The sequence below is a fragment of the Opisthocomus hoazin genome, chromosome 8 (genome assembly GCF_030867145.1).
Source record: "Opisthocomus hoazin isolate bOpiHoa1 chromosome 8, bOpiHoa1.hap1, whole genome shotgun sequence".
NCBI lineage: Eukaryota > Metazoa > Chordata > Aves > Opisthocomiformes > Opisthocomidae > Opisthocomus > Opisthocomus hoazin.
In genome coordinates, this window is record NC_134421.1 from 64,669,033 (window position 1) to 64,685,101 (window position 16,069).

The 16,069-nt window shown below is 36.6% G+C and overlaps 1 protein-coding gene across 1 annotated transcript in view; it reads right to left on the minus strand.

Annotated features, from left to right (window-relative positions):
* Window positions 1-16,069, minus strand: part of SEMA3A (semaphorin 3A) — a 170,756-nt gene that overhangs the window by 115,838 nt on the left and 38,849 nt on the right. Inside the window, exons 2-3 of the mRNA XM_075428134.1 lie at window positions 6,183-6,340; window positions 3,410-3,472 (exon numbers count right to left, since the gene is read on the minus strand). Of these exons, the coding sequence (XP_075284249.1) occupies window positions 3,410-3,472; window positions 6,183-6,340 (221 nt within the window). The remainder of the gene's footprint in view (window positions 1-3,409; window positions 3,473-6,182; window positions 6,341-16,069) is intronic.

Sequence of the window (16,069 nt, forward strand, 5' to 3'; positions counted from 1 at the left end):
GGTTTATGACATCCCAGGAATGTCAGAGTGGAATTGTAGCCACATTTTTTTTGCAGTTACCTATTATTTAACCCATATGTAATGCAGAGTTTGCCATGTGTTTCTGCTGGGACCCAGGTGCCTGTGAGATCTTAAAATCAAAATATTGCGGCTCTCTAGTGAGGGATATGACTAGCACCATGTCTGTACTGTAAGTTCAGTGTAAAAGCTGAGAAGTATGCCATAGGGACTTTGTCTTCTTTGATCATTACCAAGGTCTGGTCAGGAATCGTGAGAAATATTCACGGGACTTACAGCAACCAGAATAGATCAAATGAGAGAATAAAGTCCAGAATTGCAAGAAATCTTCACAGAAGTGCTCATTTAGTTGAATTACTTAAGTAAATATCTTATTTGTTATTTATAGTCTTTAATTTTTCAAGAACAATATTACTATGGTGCTTGTGATACTCTATACTGAGGAAAAGGAAATGTATTTTAATACTAGGTACTTATATGGGACAGTAATTACTATTTTATTGGGAAAAAATCTATAATTTGTGAGAAAGTGTAGCAGTTAATTTCTATCAGAGAAGCCCTGCTGTAAGTAAGTCTTGCATAGTCGGGGAGAGTCTTTCAGCCACTCTTCTCAGCTTACCCATATAAAAAAAAAAGATCCAAAGCATACTTTAAAAGCTTTGTCTATCTATACAGTGAGCAAAGCTTAACTGATTAACATAGCCCTTTAAGAAACAGAAATGAAAATGACTTCTTAAGGAACAAAGGAATATCAGGAGAGCGGGAACAGCCCAAGTCAGCCGCTCTCCTCAAATCCCGCGTGGACTGTCCTGAGCTACAAACCTGCTGCGCCCAGATTGGCACGACTGACAGCGTCAGTATCAGGAATCCCTCTGAAGGAGTGAAAACGACAGTAAATTACCTCTTATAATTACGAGAGGAAATCTCGGAGGTCATAGCTGAGGTTAGCAGTGGGGCAGAGCCGGGGTTATACTTGCGCTGCAGCTGCTGCAGTGCACCTGGCCTATTAGTGGGGACTCGCATTTTCAGCACTGCCTTTCCCTGGAGATCAATAATTAAAATTTTTTTTTTTAATAAGACCTCAATGTAGAAGCATAGACTATCATGTAGAAAGTTTTGAACCGTCATAAGTGAAGAGTATCTAATATCTTAGCAGTGGTACATGCTGAAAGCAATATTAAATCAAGCATGGTTTATATACCACTTTATTTGTCCTATATGTCTCTTGTTCACTCTAATGAGAGTCTGCTGTATTGCTTTTATGGCCTTTATATTTCACACTCCCAAGGTACTGACAATGGCTTTAAGGAAGAAATGAGGGAGGAATAATAAGTTTCTTAAATGTTCTGTAATCGTTATCTGTAATTACAGTTAAAGCAGTTACATTAAATACTCTGTGTGTAATGCACTGTTTTATGGCTGGCGTAGGTAGCTGTAAATATTTAAAGATGATGACCTGAACACACCATGATATATATTCCGTCTTTCTATTTTCCTACCAAAACTGGACCCACATTGCACATGATCTATGCATTTATGTTATTTTCTTTTATTTCTTACCTACATTTGTAGAGAAGTTTAAAAATTTTTAAAAAAAGAAAGCAAAACCACCCCAAACAACCCACATATATGAAAAACATTTATGAAAACAAATTCTCTGTTTCTAGTAACATTGTGCTGTACTACTGTTATCTTTTGGGCTGCACTGAGTCTTGAACCCTGTGTTCCTGTTCTGCTCTATTCTTTTCTACCAGCTCACAGCTGTGCTGCTTCTAATGCACACCATTGGTATCGGCTTCACCTTTTACTCATGATCAGCAGGGATAGCTGCCCTAATATCATAGGAATCAGGGCAAATAAAATCGTTACAACATGTATAGTCAGAGGACGACGACCTCAACCTCCCATCTCACTCCAGAATAATAGTGTCTCTGTTTCAATGAATAGATTGGAATCAGCCTAGTGCAATGTATAAAACATACTCTTTCTTACTTTTCTGAATTTGCAAAAATAATTATTATTAAAATTAAAGCAATATACTTTCATTCTAGGTGCTGAATCTCTTATCAGTTTTCTAGGTGTCAACCCCAGCTATGAAAAAAATCTACTTATCATAATACTTAGTATAAGATCAAGGTGCAATGTTAGCTAATTTGCTCAGACATTTCACACTAGCCTTATTTCTTTTTGACCTTGAATATTAGATACTCTAGTCCTCACCTTGCAGTGTACTCCTGGAAATTATTTGTGAACATGAAGATGGATTAATTTAAATGTATTATTTCTACGTAATGAGATGATAGCCCAAATATCTGGCACTTCAGCTGTCCCTTCTCATATATAGCTTAGCCCAAATGTCTTCGTTTTTACCTAATCCACCTCTACTGTTCCCAAACGGCTTTTTATGAAGATAACTGTCCTCTGTGGCCTAAGTAAAGACTTATCAAACTATTTTTACTATGACCTAGGAAATTATTCAAACGGAGCTCTCTAGAGGCATATGGTTGGCATTATGAATATTTTACAGAATCATCTCTGAAAATCAGGCCAATAGCATATACACACGGGTCCAAGTTCCACTCTCAGCTATACCTTGGCAACCACAGTGATTTCCCATTTTACTGTGCTATGCAAGTATTTCTTTAACTTATTGCATGCATGTATTTTTTATCTTTTTTCCCCTTCTTCAGCCCTGTATTCCCATTTCCTGTACTCTTCTTATAAAGGAGACAGTAATTATCAGTGTGGAGTGACTATTATTTTAGGGCTACCGACTATGTCTGCCCTACCTCATAAATACAGGCAATACGATGTACACAGCAATGAGGGGAAAATGTACAGAAAGTTATGTCTAGTGTAACAGTGTCTTTCCTGAGGCACCAAAACTGATGTGGAATGTTAAAACCACTTTGACCTCAGTCTTGCTATGAACTCCATGCAGGAAAGAGCTCAGGGAAACCCACTGACTCCAGTGAAAAGCCACAAAGAGAAAGCACTACTTGGAACTCACTGTAGGATTGGGACGTGGAGCACGGCAAAAATGGGTCAAACTATTATACACCCTGAGGACAGGAGTATACAAGGGGTAATATTTCTCATTCTGATGTTTCTCTTCCCTTTTCTTTCTTGTTGATTTTTTTTTGTAGGAAAAATCTATTTCATTTGCATGATTTCCATTTATAAATTTAAACCCCTGATCATGAAGATAAAGTTTCATTACTTTGAGTAAGAAGTCTAAGATAACTCAAGACCGAAGTTATAATCAGATGTGTGACCTTCCAGAGGAGGAAAAATTAGCACAATAAAACATAATAATTAGCACAGTAAAACATAATAAAATATTTACAATGTTTTATAAGAGAAAAAAAATGCTGAAAAGATTTGTACTTACCAGAATATCTTTTCCAGCCCACTTGCACTCATCCCTACGGGAATGAGATACAGGCCAAACAATCTAAAGACACAGAAGAAAAATCACGTTGTCTTATTTCATGCTTCAACAATCACAAATTGCAGACCAAATGCTACAGAATGTCTTTACTAAGTTTCTCTTTTCCCCATTCTTTCCTTATTTCATATTCTTCCATAAAATTTGACAATAAAGAAATTAAATGTTACCAACAAAATAGGGATAATAGAAATCACAGTAAAAACAATCTTGAAATATAGTCTGTATTGTGAATCTTGAATACTAACGACAAGAGGGTTGCCTCTGCGTTAAGTGAGTGTTCTTTTACTGTTTGAGATCTGATGGAGTGGAATGGAGACTGAGAGCAAAAACTTGCAGACACTTATGAACAATAAATTGGATCTATGTGAAATGTGATCTGACGTTAGAGTTACAGCATCAGCAATGAGCTGTTTGCCTCTTCAGTGTATCTACTAGTTCACTCTTTTACTAGGTTTAGTTAGTTAAACAATAAAAAAGAAGTCTTGGTATTTGAAAAGTAGCACACTATAGAAATAGAAATGCTTATATTCTTCCTGTAGAGCTATCCTAACACAAGTAAATCTAAACCTAGGTTTACTGTAGTGTTTGCCTAGCAGAAAATGGATCTCACCTCATACAGAGAAAATCCAGAGACCCTCACAGTCAATTATTTATGGTTTTTTGAAAAGCTTTTAGGAATTACATATAGAATAAAACATGATCTTCCCATAAAATGCCAGGCTATTCATTTGGGAGCCTCAGATAATGCAATATGAATGGCCATAGGTCTGGATTACAGCCTTGGTGTTCAATATAGTTTGTTAACAGAAAGTAAAAGGCAAAGCATTCAAAAAGAAAGGAGAAAAGAATTAATGTGAATGACAGCAGAGGTTGAAGATGTTATATATGACATTTAAAAATACAGTTTGCAATTGTTTTTAAATTCAAAATTTCCTTAAAACCTAATGAAATACAAACAGCAACCGAACATCTTAAGCCTATGAAATAAGGCTGAAAATTTTATGAGCATATTCTCTCTCAAAGGATTCCTGCTACTTCCTGTTTCTATTCTCAGCTTAAAATGTGCAGACACATGTGAAAATTTGAATTTACTAGGTTGAAAAACATTAACCAAACTTCTCAGATCTCCCAAAAGGACCAGTTCAAGTTCAGTTCAAGTTTTGGGCAAAGATTTCTATGTTATTCAAACTAGTATTCTAATCCATAAAATGGATGGCTAGATGTTTCTTTTCCTTATTCTCATAGCAGAAGATTTTCCTCTAATTCGATTTAAGCGTCAGCTAAATTGAACTGGTTTTAGTAGACTGGAAAGTTTGGTCTTTTGAGATGTGCTCCTTTGGAATCTTATATTGCTATCAGCGTTTAGGTAGAAACCGTAGGGGTTTTTTGCATGGTCGAAGCAACAACTGGTGAAGTTTGAGCTCAAGTGCAGCACTGGCTGCCTTGTGATTTTGAAGTTTCTTCCACAATCCCCCTGTCTTTAATAAGTACATCCTCAAATTCTTTAAGTCTTTTGTCTGTTCTTAAATCTAAACTCTAAATTGTAAGTCTTTAAGTGTGTTGCCAACATTCAGTTCCATGTTACCAACAGCAATTCTTTATTTAAAATAGTAATAACTGTATATAATTTCAGATAGGTATCTGAATATGTAAGCATGTAAGACACAATTCCTTCCATCCTACAGAGCTGTTTTCTGCAATGGAAACACCTTCTTTCCTTTAATTATTCCAGATGTTTTGCACATTAAGCTATCAGTCCCTCAGAGAATTCAAATAAATAGCTAGTTTCCTTTATAGCTGCTCTAAAGAGAATAGAAAAGAAAATACCCAGTTTTCCTTTTATCCTTTTTCCTTAGAGAATACAAGTGAATAGCCTGTCTTCCCTCTGAACAGAAAACACAAGGTATTTATTGCTATCATCTTAGGAAGCTAATAGTCAAATGGACAAAAGGTCAGGAACACCAAGAAAAAAAAATCCCTGGCTATTGAAGCAATATATCTCTCATAAAAGGGTACCCTCTGGATTTTAAAATGTGCCATGAAAATACTTAAATATAACAAATCAAGCCTCCATCCCATTGTTTACCGTCTTAGCATTTTGTCTTATTAAAATAAATGAAAAATTAAATTATTTATTTAGACGCCAACAACAGAATATCACTGAACAGTCTGTCAGCTTTTAATTTCTCACCAACTTTTTCTGGAAAATTATACTCTCTATCAAGAATGGCAGGCTTTTACGGACCTATTCCTCTTTTACTAATACTGAATCTGTTTTAGTTTGAAAGCAGCAGAGGCAGAGTGCCTACAAGTGCTGGGTTAAAGGACAGAAATCAGCACTTGGACTCCCAAACAGCTTATTTTTATCTGCAAATAAATACAGAGAAATAAGGTCTTTTTGCACAAACTGTCCAATAGTTGTTTGGGTTTTTTAGCTGTAAACATGAAAGCACGTCTTGTTCGGGAAATAGCTGGATTATTCACTTATCATTTACTTTTTAACAGTCTGAAAAAAGCATTGTAGATTATACAGTCATAGGTTATAGGTTATTAGACATTTCTCTTCACAGAGTCAGCAAATGTTTTTGCTGTAATAGTACTCCTGACATCCAAACATTTACTACATAATATGTACAGTGCCCAATACAGTCTAAGTAATATCTGCAACATTAAAAGTATACCTTTACATTGTACAAAACATGAATGAAAGTACCTTTTGATATTCCTTGATGTTAACCAGGTTGAAAGAAAATATGTGATCCTTTGCTCCAATGTACAGCCGGCTGCGTTCTTCATCCAAGAGGAAGGTGTGGTAACTGGAGCTATTAGCTAGTCCATTGAAATTGATTATATTATTGGATTCCAACATTTCTGTAAGATAAACGTAACACTTTCCTTGTTAATATGGTCCGATAAAATACAGATTATATTTTGACAGGTATGGATTTCATTTTAGGAATTTATACTTATGGAGTGAAAACCAGTAAAAGTTGGAAACCATGAACTTTTTTATTTCAAGTAGCCAAACACAAACTGTTTGTGAGATTCAGCTCTACACAAACAAAAGTCAAAACAACAGTGAAATCAATTAAAATCCCGTATGTGGCTTTAGGTGGTAAAATTCTACCCATGTAACTCATCAACTGCTGGACCAACTTCAATTTTGTTCAATCAATGAGAATTAGAAGGATAAACCTGAGTATGACCAGCTGATAAAAAAATCCCTCTAAACACAACATCTTCTACTTCCAGCATACAAAACTATTTCATGTAGATCTGCAAGTTATGAGAAAAGGGATAAGAATGACTAGTTGATGAGATAAAATAACATGTATAATCTATTCTTATATGTGTTATTATCTTCCCAGCTTACTGACACAGGCAGTATGTTGTTCCCTTTCTTGGAATTGTGTATTTCTACATCACAAGAATAAAACTAGAAAAGGTAATTTTGCTTCTGATTAAACTCAAGAAAAATTTTATAGTTGTCATATTCCTCAAGGAGCTGTTGTACTTGCCAAGGACAGGTTTTTCTTTATGTACAAGGATCCACAAAATCCTCTTAGCTATTCACAAACATTAACAAAGGAATATGCATTTTCCTGAAACCTCTTAAAAATAGTTTTTCGGTAAGATAGTAAAGACCTTATTAGTATAAACATACACTCTTTCTTCATTCCTGTCTACCTACATGCACTTCAGGACGAAAGCCAAACCATGTCTATCATATCAAGGCATGTCTGCACTTGTAAGTCATCAATAAGAAACTTTCCTTGTGATGACAACTGCTATGAGGTTCAAGCCCCGACCTTGGGATGCACGGAGGCAAACATTCAGTTTTAGCAGCACAAGCAGGTCCATCCGTGCCAGCGCAGCTCCTCACACAGCACCCGTGAGGACAGATGAGAAATGGAGTAAATACATCAGGATCCAAGGGCTGGTGGCTAGAGGGCACAGTCAGATCTTAAGCATCTAACATTTGTGTTAACTGCCATGTGTGCAAGCCAAGGGCGTGTGTCACTCCTCTCAAAACAGCTGCCAAATGCCTAGATGTCTAGGATTTGCCTAAGTGCAGCTACCTGCTAGGACTTCTTGGTTTTCAGGAAGATTGCTCTCATTCTCCACCATTACTCCAGCTGCTGAACCAGTGTAAGATAGCATCCCCTACGCTGCTAAAAATCAAGGTGAAGCTGCTGCTAAAACAGAAGCTTCTGCTTAATTTTCTTCTTGAAGTCATTTTGCTTCTTTTCCCCCCCTGCTCTCACTTTAATTAGAACAAGGAAGGTGTTAGGTGGGGATTTTTTGGACTTACATAATAGTGGTACTTATGATTTTACAGAATTTCAGCACCTGCAGCTTGGTGTTAGTCCCACAGATGTTAAATCTATTTTTTACATGCACTTATACCAGGCGGATTTTGAAGCAGGCTCATACTCTATGGCGGCAAGAACTAGTATGCAACATATTCAAGGAAGATAAAGATAACACAAAGAGTTGCACACCATTCAGGCTAGCTTTGCCCCACTATTCTTTGCACTTCTTTGGAAAAACTCTCACTAGCACCAAAAAGAGTTAATTTGTGCAGAAGTGTAGCAAAGTGTCAGAGCATGCATTTATTCTGTATTTTTTTCTGGCTAAATATAACCATATGTTTGTCTTACAGAATAGTTTTTAACTGCTCAAGACTTAAGTTCTCTCTTTTTTTTTTTTTTTTTTTTTAATATGTAACAAGAAGAAATCAAATCACCCCAAGCAGTCATGTCAAAATAATTCTTCTGGCTTCCTGCCAAGTTCTAGAATTTGACTGTATTGTCCTCCAGTTCACTTATTTGCATTTTGTTAGAGACTTTACTAATTCTCTTTACATTGTAATGACTGATTCAGATGTTGAATGTCGACTCACTGAATAGTGAGTGATGCAGATGATTGATTGCTTAACTTGTCTTAGAACTCTCTTGGCTAGAAATGCATTGCTGTCATCTGTATCTGATCATTTTTCTTATAATATAGCTGTCAAAAACCTTTGTAATTTTTTCATCTTTCTTGGTTTGAACTCGCATAGGTACATTTCTGCCCTTTGTGGCTGTGGTGTAGAGACAAGTGTCTGCTGAAGTCAGTGTTACCCAAATGTAAAACTGATATAAATGGAAAGAAGCTCAGTTAGGCACACAGCTACTTGGTTTAAAATAAGTCTGATATGATTTTGCTATTGCAGAGTTCTAAATGTTCACATCTACAGAGGATGATTGATGTTTTCTTTTCTTTCTAATATTCATGAAAAATGCCAGATCATAACATGGGAGTCTAAGGTTTTATTACGGCCAAGAGTAAATTATATCATCTTCTTCACCATTCGAATGTCTTCACAGTGTAAATTAACAGGAACAGGTGTAGCTGTGCAGGGAAATATATCTATCTTTTTTTTGTTTGTTTTGATTTTCAGTGACTATTTAGAGTATGCAACAATGTTAAAGATAACACTGGTGAGGTTTTTTGTGAACTTACAATTTAAAATGAAACTAAAAGCTAAATCCTCATTCTCTTCTCTAAGAATAGGACATTACTCCTGGGTTTTACTCCAGTACCTGTTCTATTGTTCCATTATTGACTTTTGCAGGAGATGGCCAGATTTCCAGGGTCTATTGCTCAAAAGATTAGGCCTAAGCATATTCCAAGCAGCGTATTTCAAATCATGTGAGATCAGGTTTCTCCCTATCAGGAATCAGGTTAAGAATATAAATTGAGGAGAAAAGTGTCATTTGGTTGCTGATGATTCTCATTCACTACTAATTTAATTAGGATTGAGTTACATCACAACTAAGAGGTGAAAACCTAACTAATCTCTGCAGTTCCTCTGTTGTTTCTTCTAACTTACATGTGTTCCTCCGGTGATGGAGATTGCTTCATATGACATTCTGGAAAGGGCTGTTGAAGAGCAAAGCAATGGCATTTGCACAATCAATACAAATTATGTATTCCACTCCCTCAAATTAATTAGTTTCAAAGTGTTTACCACCCTGTGTCTTTTCAGTATCCAGCCAGTGACTATCGCTGAGAGAATGACAGAAAGAGCAGTGATGGGGAACATTCCCAGAAGGGCAATGACATCCATCAATTCTGTTAAGTGTCGATCAGTCATGCTGGCAAGGTACATGGGTGACCAGTGCTAAAATAAACCAAGATTTACAACAAAGATTGTATTGCAATAACAAAAGGAAAATGGTGACTGCTTTCAAGAAGTCAATGAAATTAACACTGCCTACTATACATACTCTTCATTCTTTTCCATTTGTTGTTATTGTTCTAATTAAAGGTTGGCATATCCGTGACCTATTCAGACAGATAATGCTTGCCTGTACTTCAAGTATTTTTTTTGCTTCCTTTATGCTTTGTCCAGTTATTTTTATTGCAGAGATGATAACATTACTCTACCAGTTGTTGCAGCCAAGTACCATTTCTTCAGTAATTGCTCAGAGAGCATTTTCTTATTTCCTTTCGACACATCCTAAGCTGTAGTCCTGGCTGTTGTTATCAGCAGGAATGAATGAACCCTATAAAGCTAACCACTGCACATTATGACTGTAGTATTGTCTATAAAATGCTGTATGAGGTAGATTTAGAGTGGGTAGTGATATTTTGAAGGTAATAAAGACTTTATTGCTTTTGTTATTGGTCCTTACTTCCCACATTTATTAAGAGTGTTGCAGGGAACCAACAATAATGGTTTCAAATGCATCATATCTTAAAAAACATACTCTTACAATGAATTTTCACTTGTGATGATCACTGAAACCAGCTGGAGTTTGAGGTTCTCAAGGTTTGTGGGCCAGATGCTCCTACTAACCACTCCAACTACTTTTAACTCACTGTCCTGAGTTGCTTGCTCCATCATGTTTTTCTTTATTTGCCAGTGTCCAAGCTTGAGGAATTTGACCGTAGCCTCTGCATGGCCTTTCTTCTATTAACTGATATTTTTGTTGATCGAGTCTGACTTGTGTCAGAACATTCACTTTGCCAAACCAAGCTGGCAAATTTACAGAAGAAAACCAGTCCCTAACTCTTGCTTTCCTTTTAATACATGGTTATTTAATTTGCTAATGGAATCACAACTTAATAGTATGTATACACACAGAGAGCCAAATTCCTGCTGTGAAATCCACAGAGATATGCATGCACAAGGAATGTAGATTATATTTATTTTTATGACACTTTTTCCATTAAAGAATAAGCCAGAAAACCACAGCTATAGCTAAAATTAATACAGTCAGGCAGATCCTGAGATTTGCTTTATCCATGGTTGGTATTCCACTGTAAACCTTCTTTTATGTCTGTGTTCCTTCAGTGGAGTTTGTCAAGATGAGAACATAACAAAAGAAAACCATCTTATTTTTCACTTATCTGCTACTAGGCAAGCTATCTGTTTAGTGAGAGGGAGTTTGTAACAAGTTACAAAATTTGTGAGCTTTGGCCTGCATTCCTGTTATAGACCTCACAATAACAAGCCAGCCAAGATTATTTTTGTTGATAAAGATCAAAGGGCCATATCAATTTCTTGAAAAATGAGAGGACAGATATCCCAGCTTCCTCACTAGGATTCAGATCTGGCCCTGTCCTGTTACTGGTGACTCTGCAGAGTGACTGGATTATACAGGCAGTTCTGCTCATCATAACACGCTTGTGAATCAAATGAGTGGGTTGCTGGTTGCACAAAATTCTCGACCTTCATTCCTCTGCCAGCAATGATAAGATCTCAGTGTGTATCTCCTAGCAGGAGATAAAACATGAGTCAATGCATATTATGCCATCAAACAGGGATTTTGCTGAATTGGGAGCAATGCCTCCCACGACGTCATGCTAGAACATTTCCTTCTTCTCTCGCCAGGTTTTTACTTTAGCTGCAGAGTATCAGGTGGCCACATGTTTGTACATGCATTTGTTGCTTACACAGAAGCATACTGTGCCTGTTCTGTATATCAGTATGTATATCTGTCTAAGTAATCCCAGGTATAAATTAGTCATTATTCTTTGAGTGATTATTTATTGAATTCTGATACTAATTCTACCATGCAAGGAAAGAAGTGGATATTTTAACTTCCAACCTCTCCTGCAGCTTCCCCATTTTATTGCTCTGAGTGCAGATAGTGAAGTGAAGTAGTGAAGGAAGAGGCAGGGACTGGCAGGATACCAAGACAGCTTCCTGCAGGGCATTAGCCTGCAGAGCTTCTTTGGCAAAACCAGGGACATAAGCAGGGAAAAGGCATTAGATTTGTTGTGAGTCCGTACCCCATCTGAAAGAGACGGTGGCTGCCACACACACAGCCTAATGTTTCAGTGGGGTATTTCCATGTATAGTAAAAGTTGACAGGAACTAACTCAGATGGGTGCTTGTCAGGTGTATGAAATCAGGTGAGCTTGACACCATACCCAAGTCTAATGCTTAGTAACATGGCCAATGGCCTGAGGGATAACTGCTTTAACACACACACACCCCCCCGCAGACCCCCACACACCCACCCCCACACACACACACACCACACACACCCCCCGCAGGATTTGACTACTTTGTGCTTCTATTCCTTTCGTTCATCTACCCTTCAGACATCGCTGGGACCTTAAGATCTAGCCCTTAGTCAGGAGAATGGTTCAGCCATCCACTGTAAAAAAAAAACCAAACAATCCAACTAACAGTCTGTGGTATAATTCAAATTTCTACAAAGTAATTAATTAAAATAAAGAACAGTTATTTTTTCCATTGTTTAATATTTCATCTGAGAAAAAAAGAAAAAAAATTTCAGAAACATTTTTGTTGCATGTTTTACTTTAACTGGTCAGGCTGTCAGTCTTTTAGTAATATCCAGACTGTTCCAACATTTCCAAATTATTTTTAGCAATTAGCATTTGATTTCATATTAGGAGCAGAAGAAAAAAAGACACAGAAAAATTATCAGAAAAATCCTCAAAAACTTATGCTTTCACATAATTTTAGAATTACGTTGCTTGGGAATATCAGAAAGTGACCAGTTTTATCTGAAATGAAACAAAAAACAGGTTTATAAAGTATATGAGATCACACAGTGCAAAGTGCTTTATCCATTTTTAGACATGTAACAAGAAAACCTTTGTAATCAGCACCTTTGTTTTTTTACTACATTATGAGCCAGATAAACTTGAAAGTACACAGCATTTGTTGTTGATGGCAGTTCAGTGTTATTGTAATTTGAATGAGATAAATCACTGGGAGAAAAGGGAGGTTTATCTTATCAGTAATCAAAATACAATTGGAATAGAGCCTCTCACAGCTGTTCAATCAGTCCTAGCTTTCATCCTCTTCATCTACCTTATCATAACAGTTGCCAATCACCTGGTTTCATGGAACTCTACTGAAATGAGACAAAAAAAAAGAACCTTTTTTTTTGCTGTAAAACTTATTTTTTTGAAAGAACGTGTAGTTCCCTGAACTATGTTTTCATTACAATTTATCAATTAGAAGTAGCTAGGACAAGATATACAGTTTTCAGTGCATGCAAGATGTAAACCAAGCGTTTAAAATGAAACACTCCTGCCTACCTTCCACTGCAGCAAAGAAAACTCGAGGGCCATGAGTACAGTTTGATTAAAACCAGATACTTGGAAGGAGGAATGTTGCACCAATGTTTTTTTTCAGTTGCACCAGCATAAGCATGGACTCCTTTGACTTCAAAATACTGATGCATATGTTTTTTATACTGTAAAACTGAGAGAAGATTTTAGCTCATTAATGTCAGCACTGTTTAGCTACATGACAGCCCTTAAAGTGTTCTTGATTCGAATAATTCAAGGGGTCACATGATATTTCAAAGACATAAAACATTTAGATTTTCAAAGCCAACCTGTTTTCCGTTTATTATTTGCATTATTTGTCCTTTTTGTCTCTGAAACTGAATCCAGATTATCTCTATTGCTCAGCTGTTTTCTTATAAAACATGAGAAATACTAACCTCTCAGGTAAACCGACTTGTAAAGCTTAATTTAATATATTTTAAAATGATTGTAATATCCCAGGTTATGAATTTAGCCTAATAAGAAAGGTTATGGAACATATTTAACTATGAATTTCTCTGGTATTTAAGCACAATATTGTTAGAAAATCACAGACAATAAATATTACCTACAGTGTTTTTGTGTGTGTGATGAATCAGGCAGAAACTCACGATGGCAAAAAGAGGCCAGGATCTAGGTTTACTACGCAGTTATCTGTCTAAGGGAAAATTTATCTGGTTTAAGATTTGAGTAAGTAACATCTTTGCTCCTTCCAATTTGTGCTGGTGTAAGGAATGCTCAGAAGAAATAATGGAAGTGATGCATTGCACCAGTAAGCCCCCAGCAATTAAGAACAACATCTATCATTCTCAAGGTTTTCTAAAATATGACAAAATAATATGGCAAAATACTGAGCTAATGAGAATGGTCTCTAAACATGCTAACTTGAAAAGCAGAAACACTGTGGGCATATGAACTCATTGCTCTACCTCAGTGAGCCTGGTTAGCTCAGTGTGGTACTCCATGACCCTAAATTGCACCATCTTCTGAGCTAACACAGGTAAAGAGCCAGCTAAATCCCATTTATTAAGGAGGCCAGTTTCTAGTTAGCAGTTCATCAGTTCTCAACCATTTGTCTGATATTGCTAGAAAGTTAGCCTTTAACGAGCAGAACCTGACACTGGTTATCAAGAAAGTGAAATTGTGGTTAGTTGTCACTTCAAGGATTGCCTTATCTCTAAGCAGTGCCATCCTTGTCTCATTAAATATCATATCACAGAGGCCTGAACACCTTTTCGATGACTAACAGCACAGATAGTCATTTTCCCAGGGCACAAATGCATTTCATTCAGCTAAGCAGGAATGAGATGGGAAGGCTGTCACGTCCTATCCTCTGCACGGCCTACCCACGTGTCGGGTGCACGCGTAGCATGAAGCACTGTTTTCACTCACTGGCTGTTCCCCAAAAAAGCAAGATACTGATTTCCAATTCATGAATTTTTTCTTCCAGAAGAAAAGCAAAGCAGGAAAGGAACTGTTTCTCTATAGGCACACCTACTTGCTCAAAATATTGACCATGCTGCAGTATAAACACATTTGAGCTAGCTTGAAGCTCACTTACTGTCTAGTCATGTACTGTCTAATAACACTGCCTAAGAGGCTACCAAAGACTAATTGATTTTGCTTCTCATTTAATCGTGCCTCGATGAAGCTGCATGTTGAATGACTAGGGTGTTACATCAGGCTAAGCAGGCAAGCTACTTTGAAGTTAGGTCAGGAGATATCATTATACTGTGTCATAATCATGACAAAGAAAGAAAGCCAGGTATATTCTACGTAAAGACAAAATGTCTGTGTGCTGGTTTTTGCACAAGTACAATCTGAGAAGTGTTCGGTTTAATTATTTATTTTTAAAGACATTTCCCCTTTCAAAGAGCCATCATTTCTGAAAAAAATCTTCTCAGAGGAAAATAAAATTGCCTGGGTAATGTCGAAACCTGTCAAGAAGTTTGGGGATTATTAAGCAACAAAATGCTAAAAATACCATGATGTTTTAGAAAACTCCTTTCTGAAAAGCTGGCCTAGCGAGGACAGTTACTTTTTTTTCTTACCCATCTCTTAAGAACACTGTCATTTATTCTAAATTCCAAACAACTGAACCTGAAAGTCCAAAATCCAGTCAGTGTCTTTACAATACACATACCATAGACAAACAGGAATCAAAAGTAACTTTGTCAATAAGTGTACTGGAGTATTAGCTGTGACAAAAAAATCCTTCCTCCTGCAAGTATATTCCTTTTTCAGGGCAAAGAGTATATAATTTTTTTCTAACTCTTAAAGAAATCTCTGTTTCAGGTACCACATCAATGTATTTCAAAAACAAGTGAGCTCACTTAGAAGAATTAATAAATATGAGGTGTTAAGTTTGTTAAGGATATCAGGGGAAATTTTCAAAAAGCCCAGTGGTTCTATTTTGAAGTGTGACTTTGGTATTTGACAACCAAGTTACCATTGGCTCTTGGTGAGACGAATGGGGCAGGTTCGTGAAGGATTTAAATGTCAAATCTGAGACAGCGTGAGACTGAGGGTAACCTGCAGTGGGTCAGCCATCAGTGAGGAAGGGTGTGAACTCCACCACTGGCATAAGAGGCTGCAAGAGAGTGTCTCTCTATAGCTTAAAATATCACGATGTAGGGGAAAATACGGGAGAGGTAGATTTGGTCTGAAATTAAACAAGTTCTTCTTTGATGTACTTTTTTTTTTTCATTACTGAACTGACAATACAAAGCTGCACAAATTATCTACTAAGATGAATTAGTTAATATGCACAGTAGGGTTAGGAAGCTTCACTAGAAATTTAGCTGCATATGCAAAATTACAAAAGAGAATAAGTAATACTTGAGTATTCAGAACTTCATGGACAGATTTATCATGGAAAGTCCCTTTCACTTGTTCAAAAAAAAAGATCTTTTTACGCTTGAAAATCACTCTTGTGTCTAAAAACTCTTCAAAGTCCTGTGATGAATAAGATGCAAATAGACTTTGGGGTAGTTATACTTGTAGGTAAATTATTATATTTTA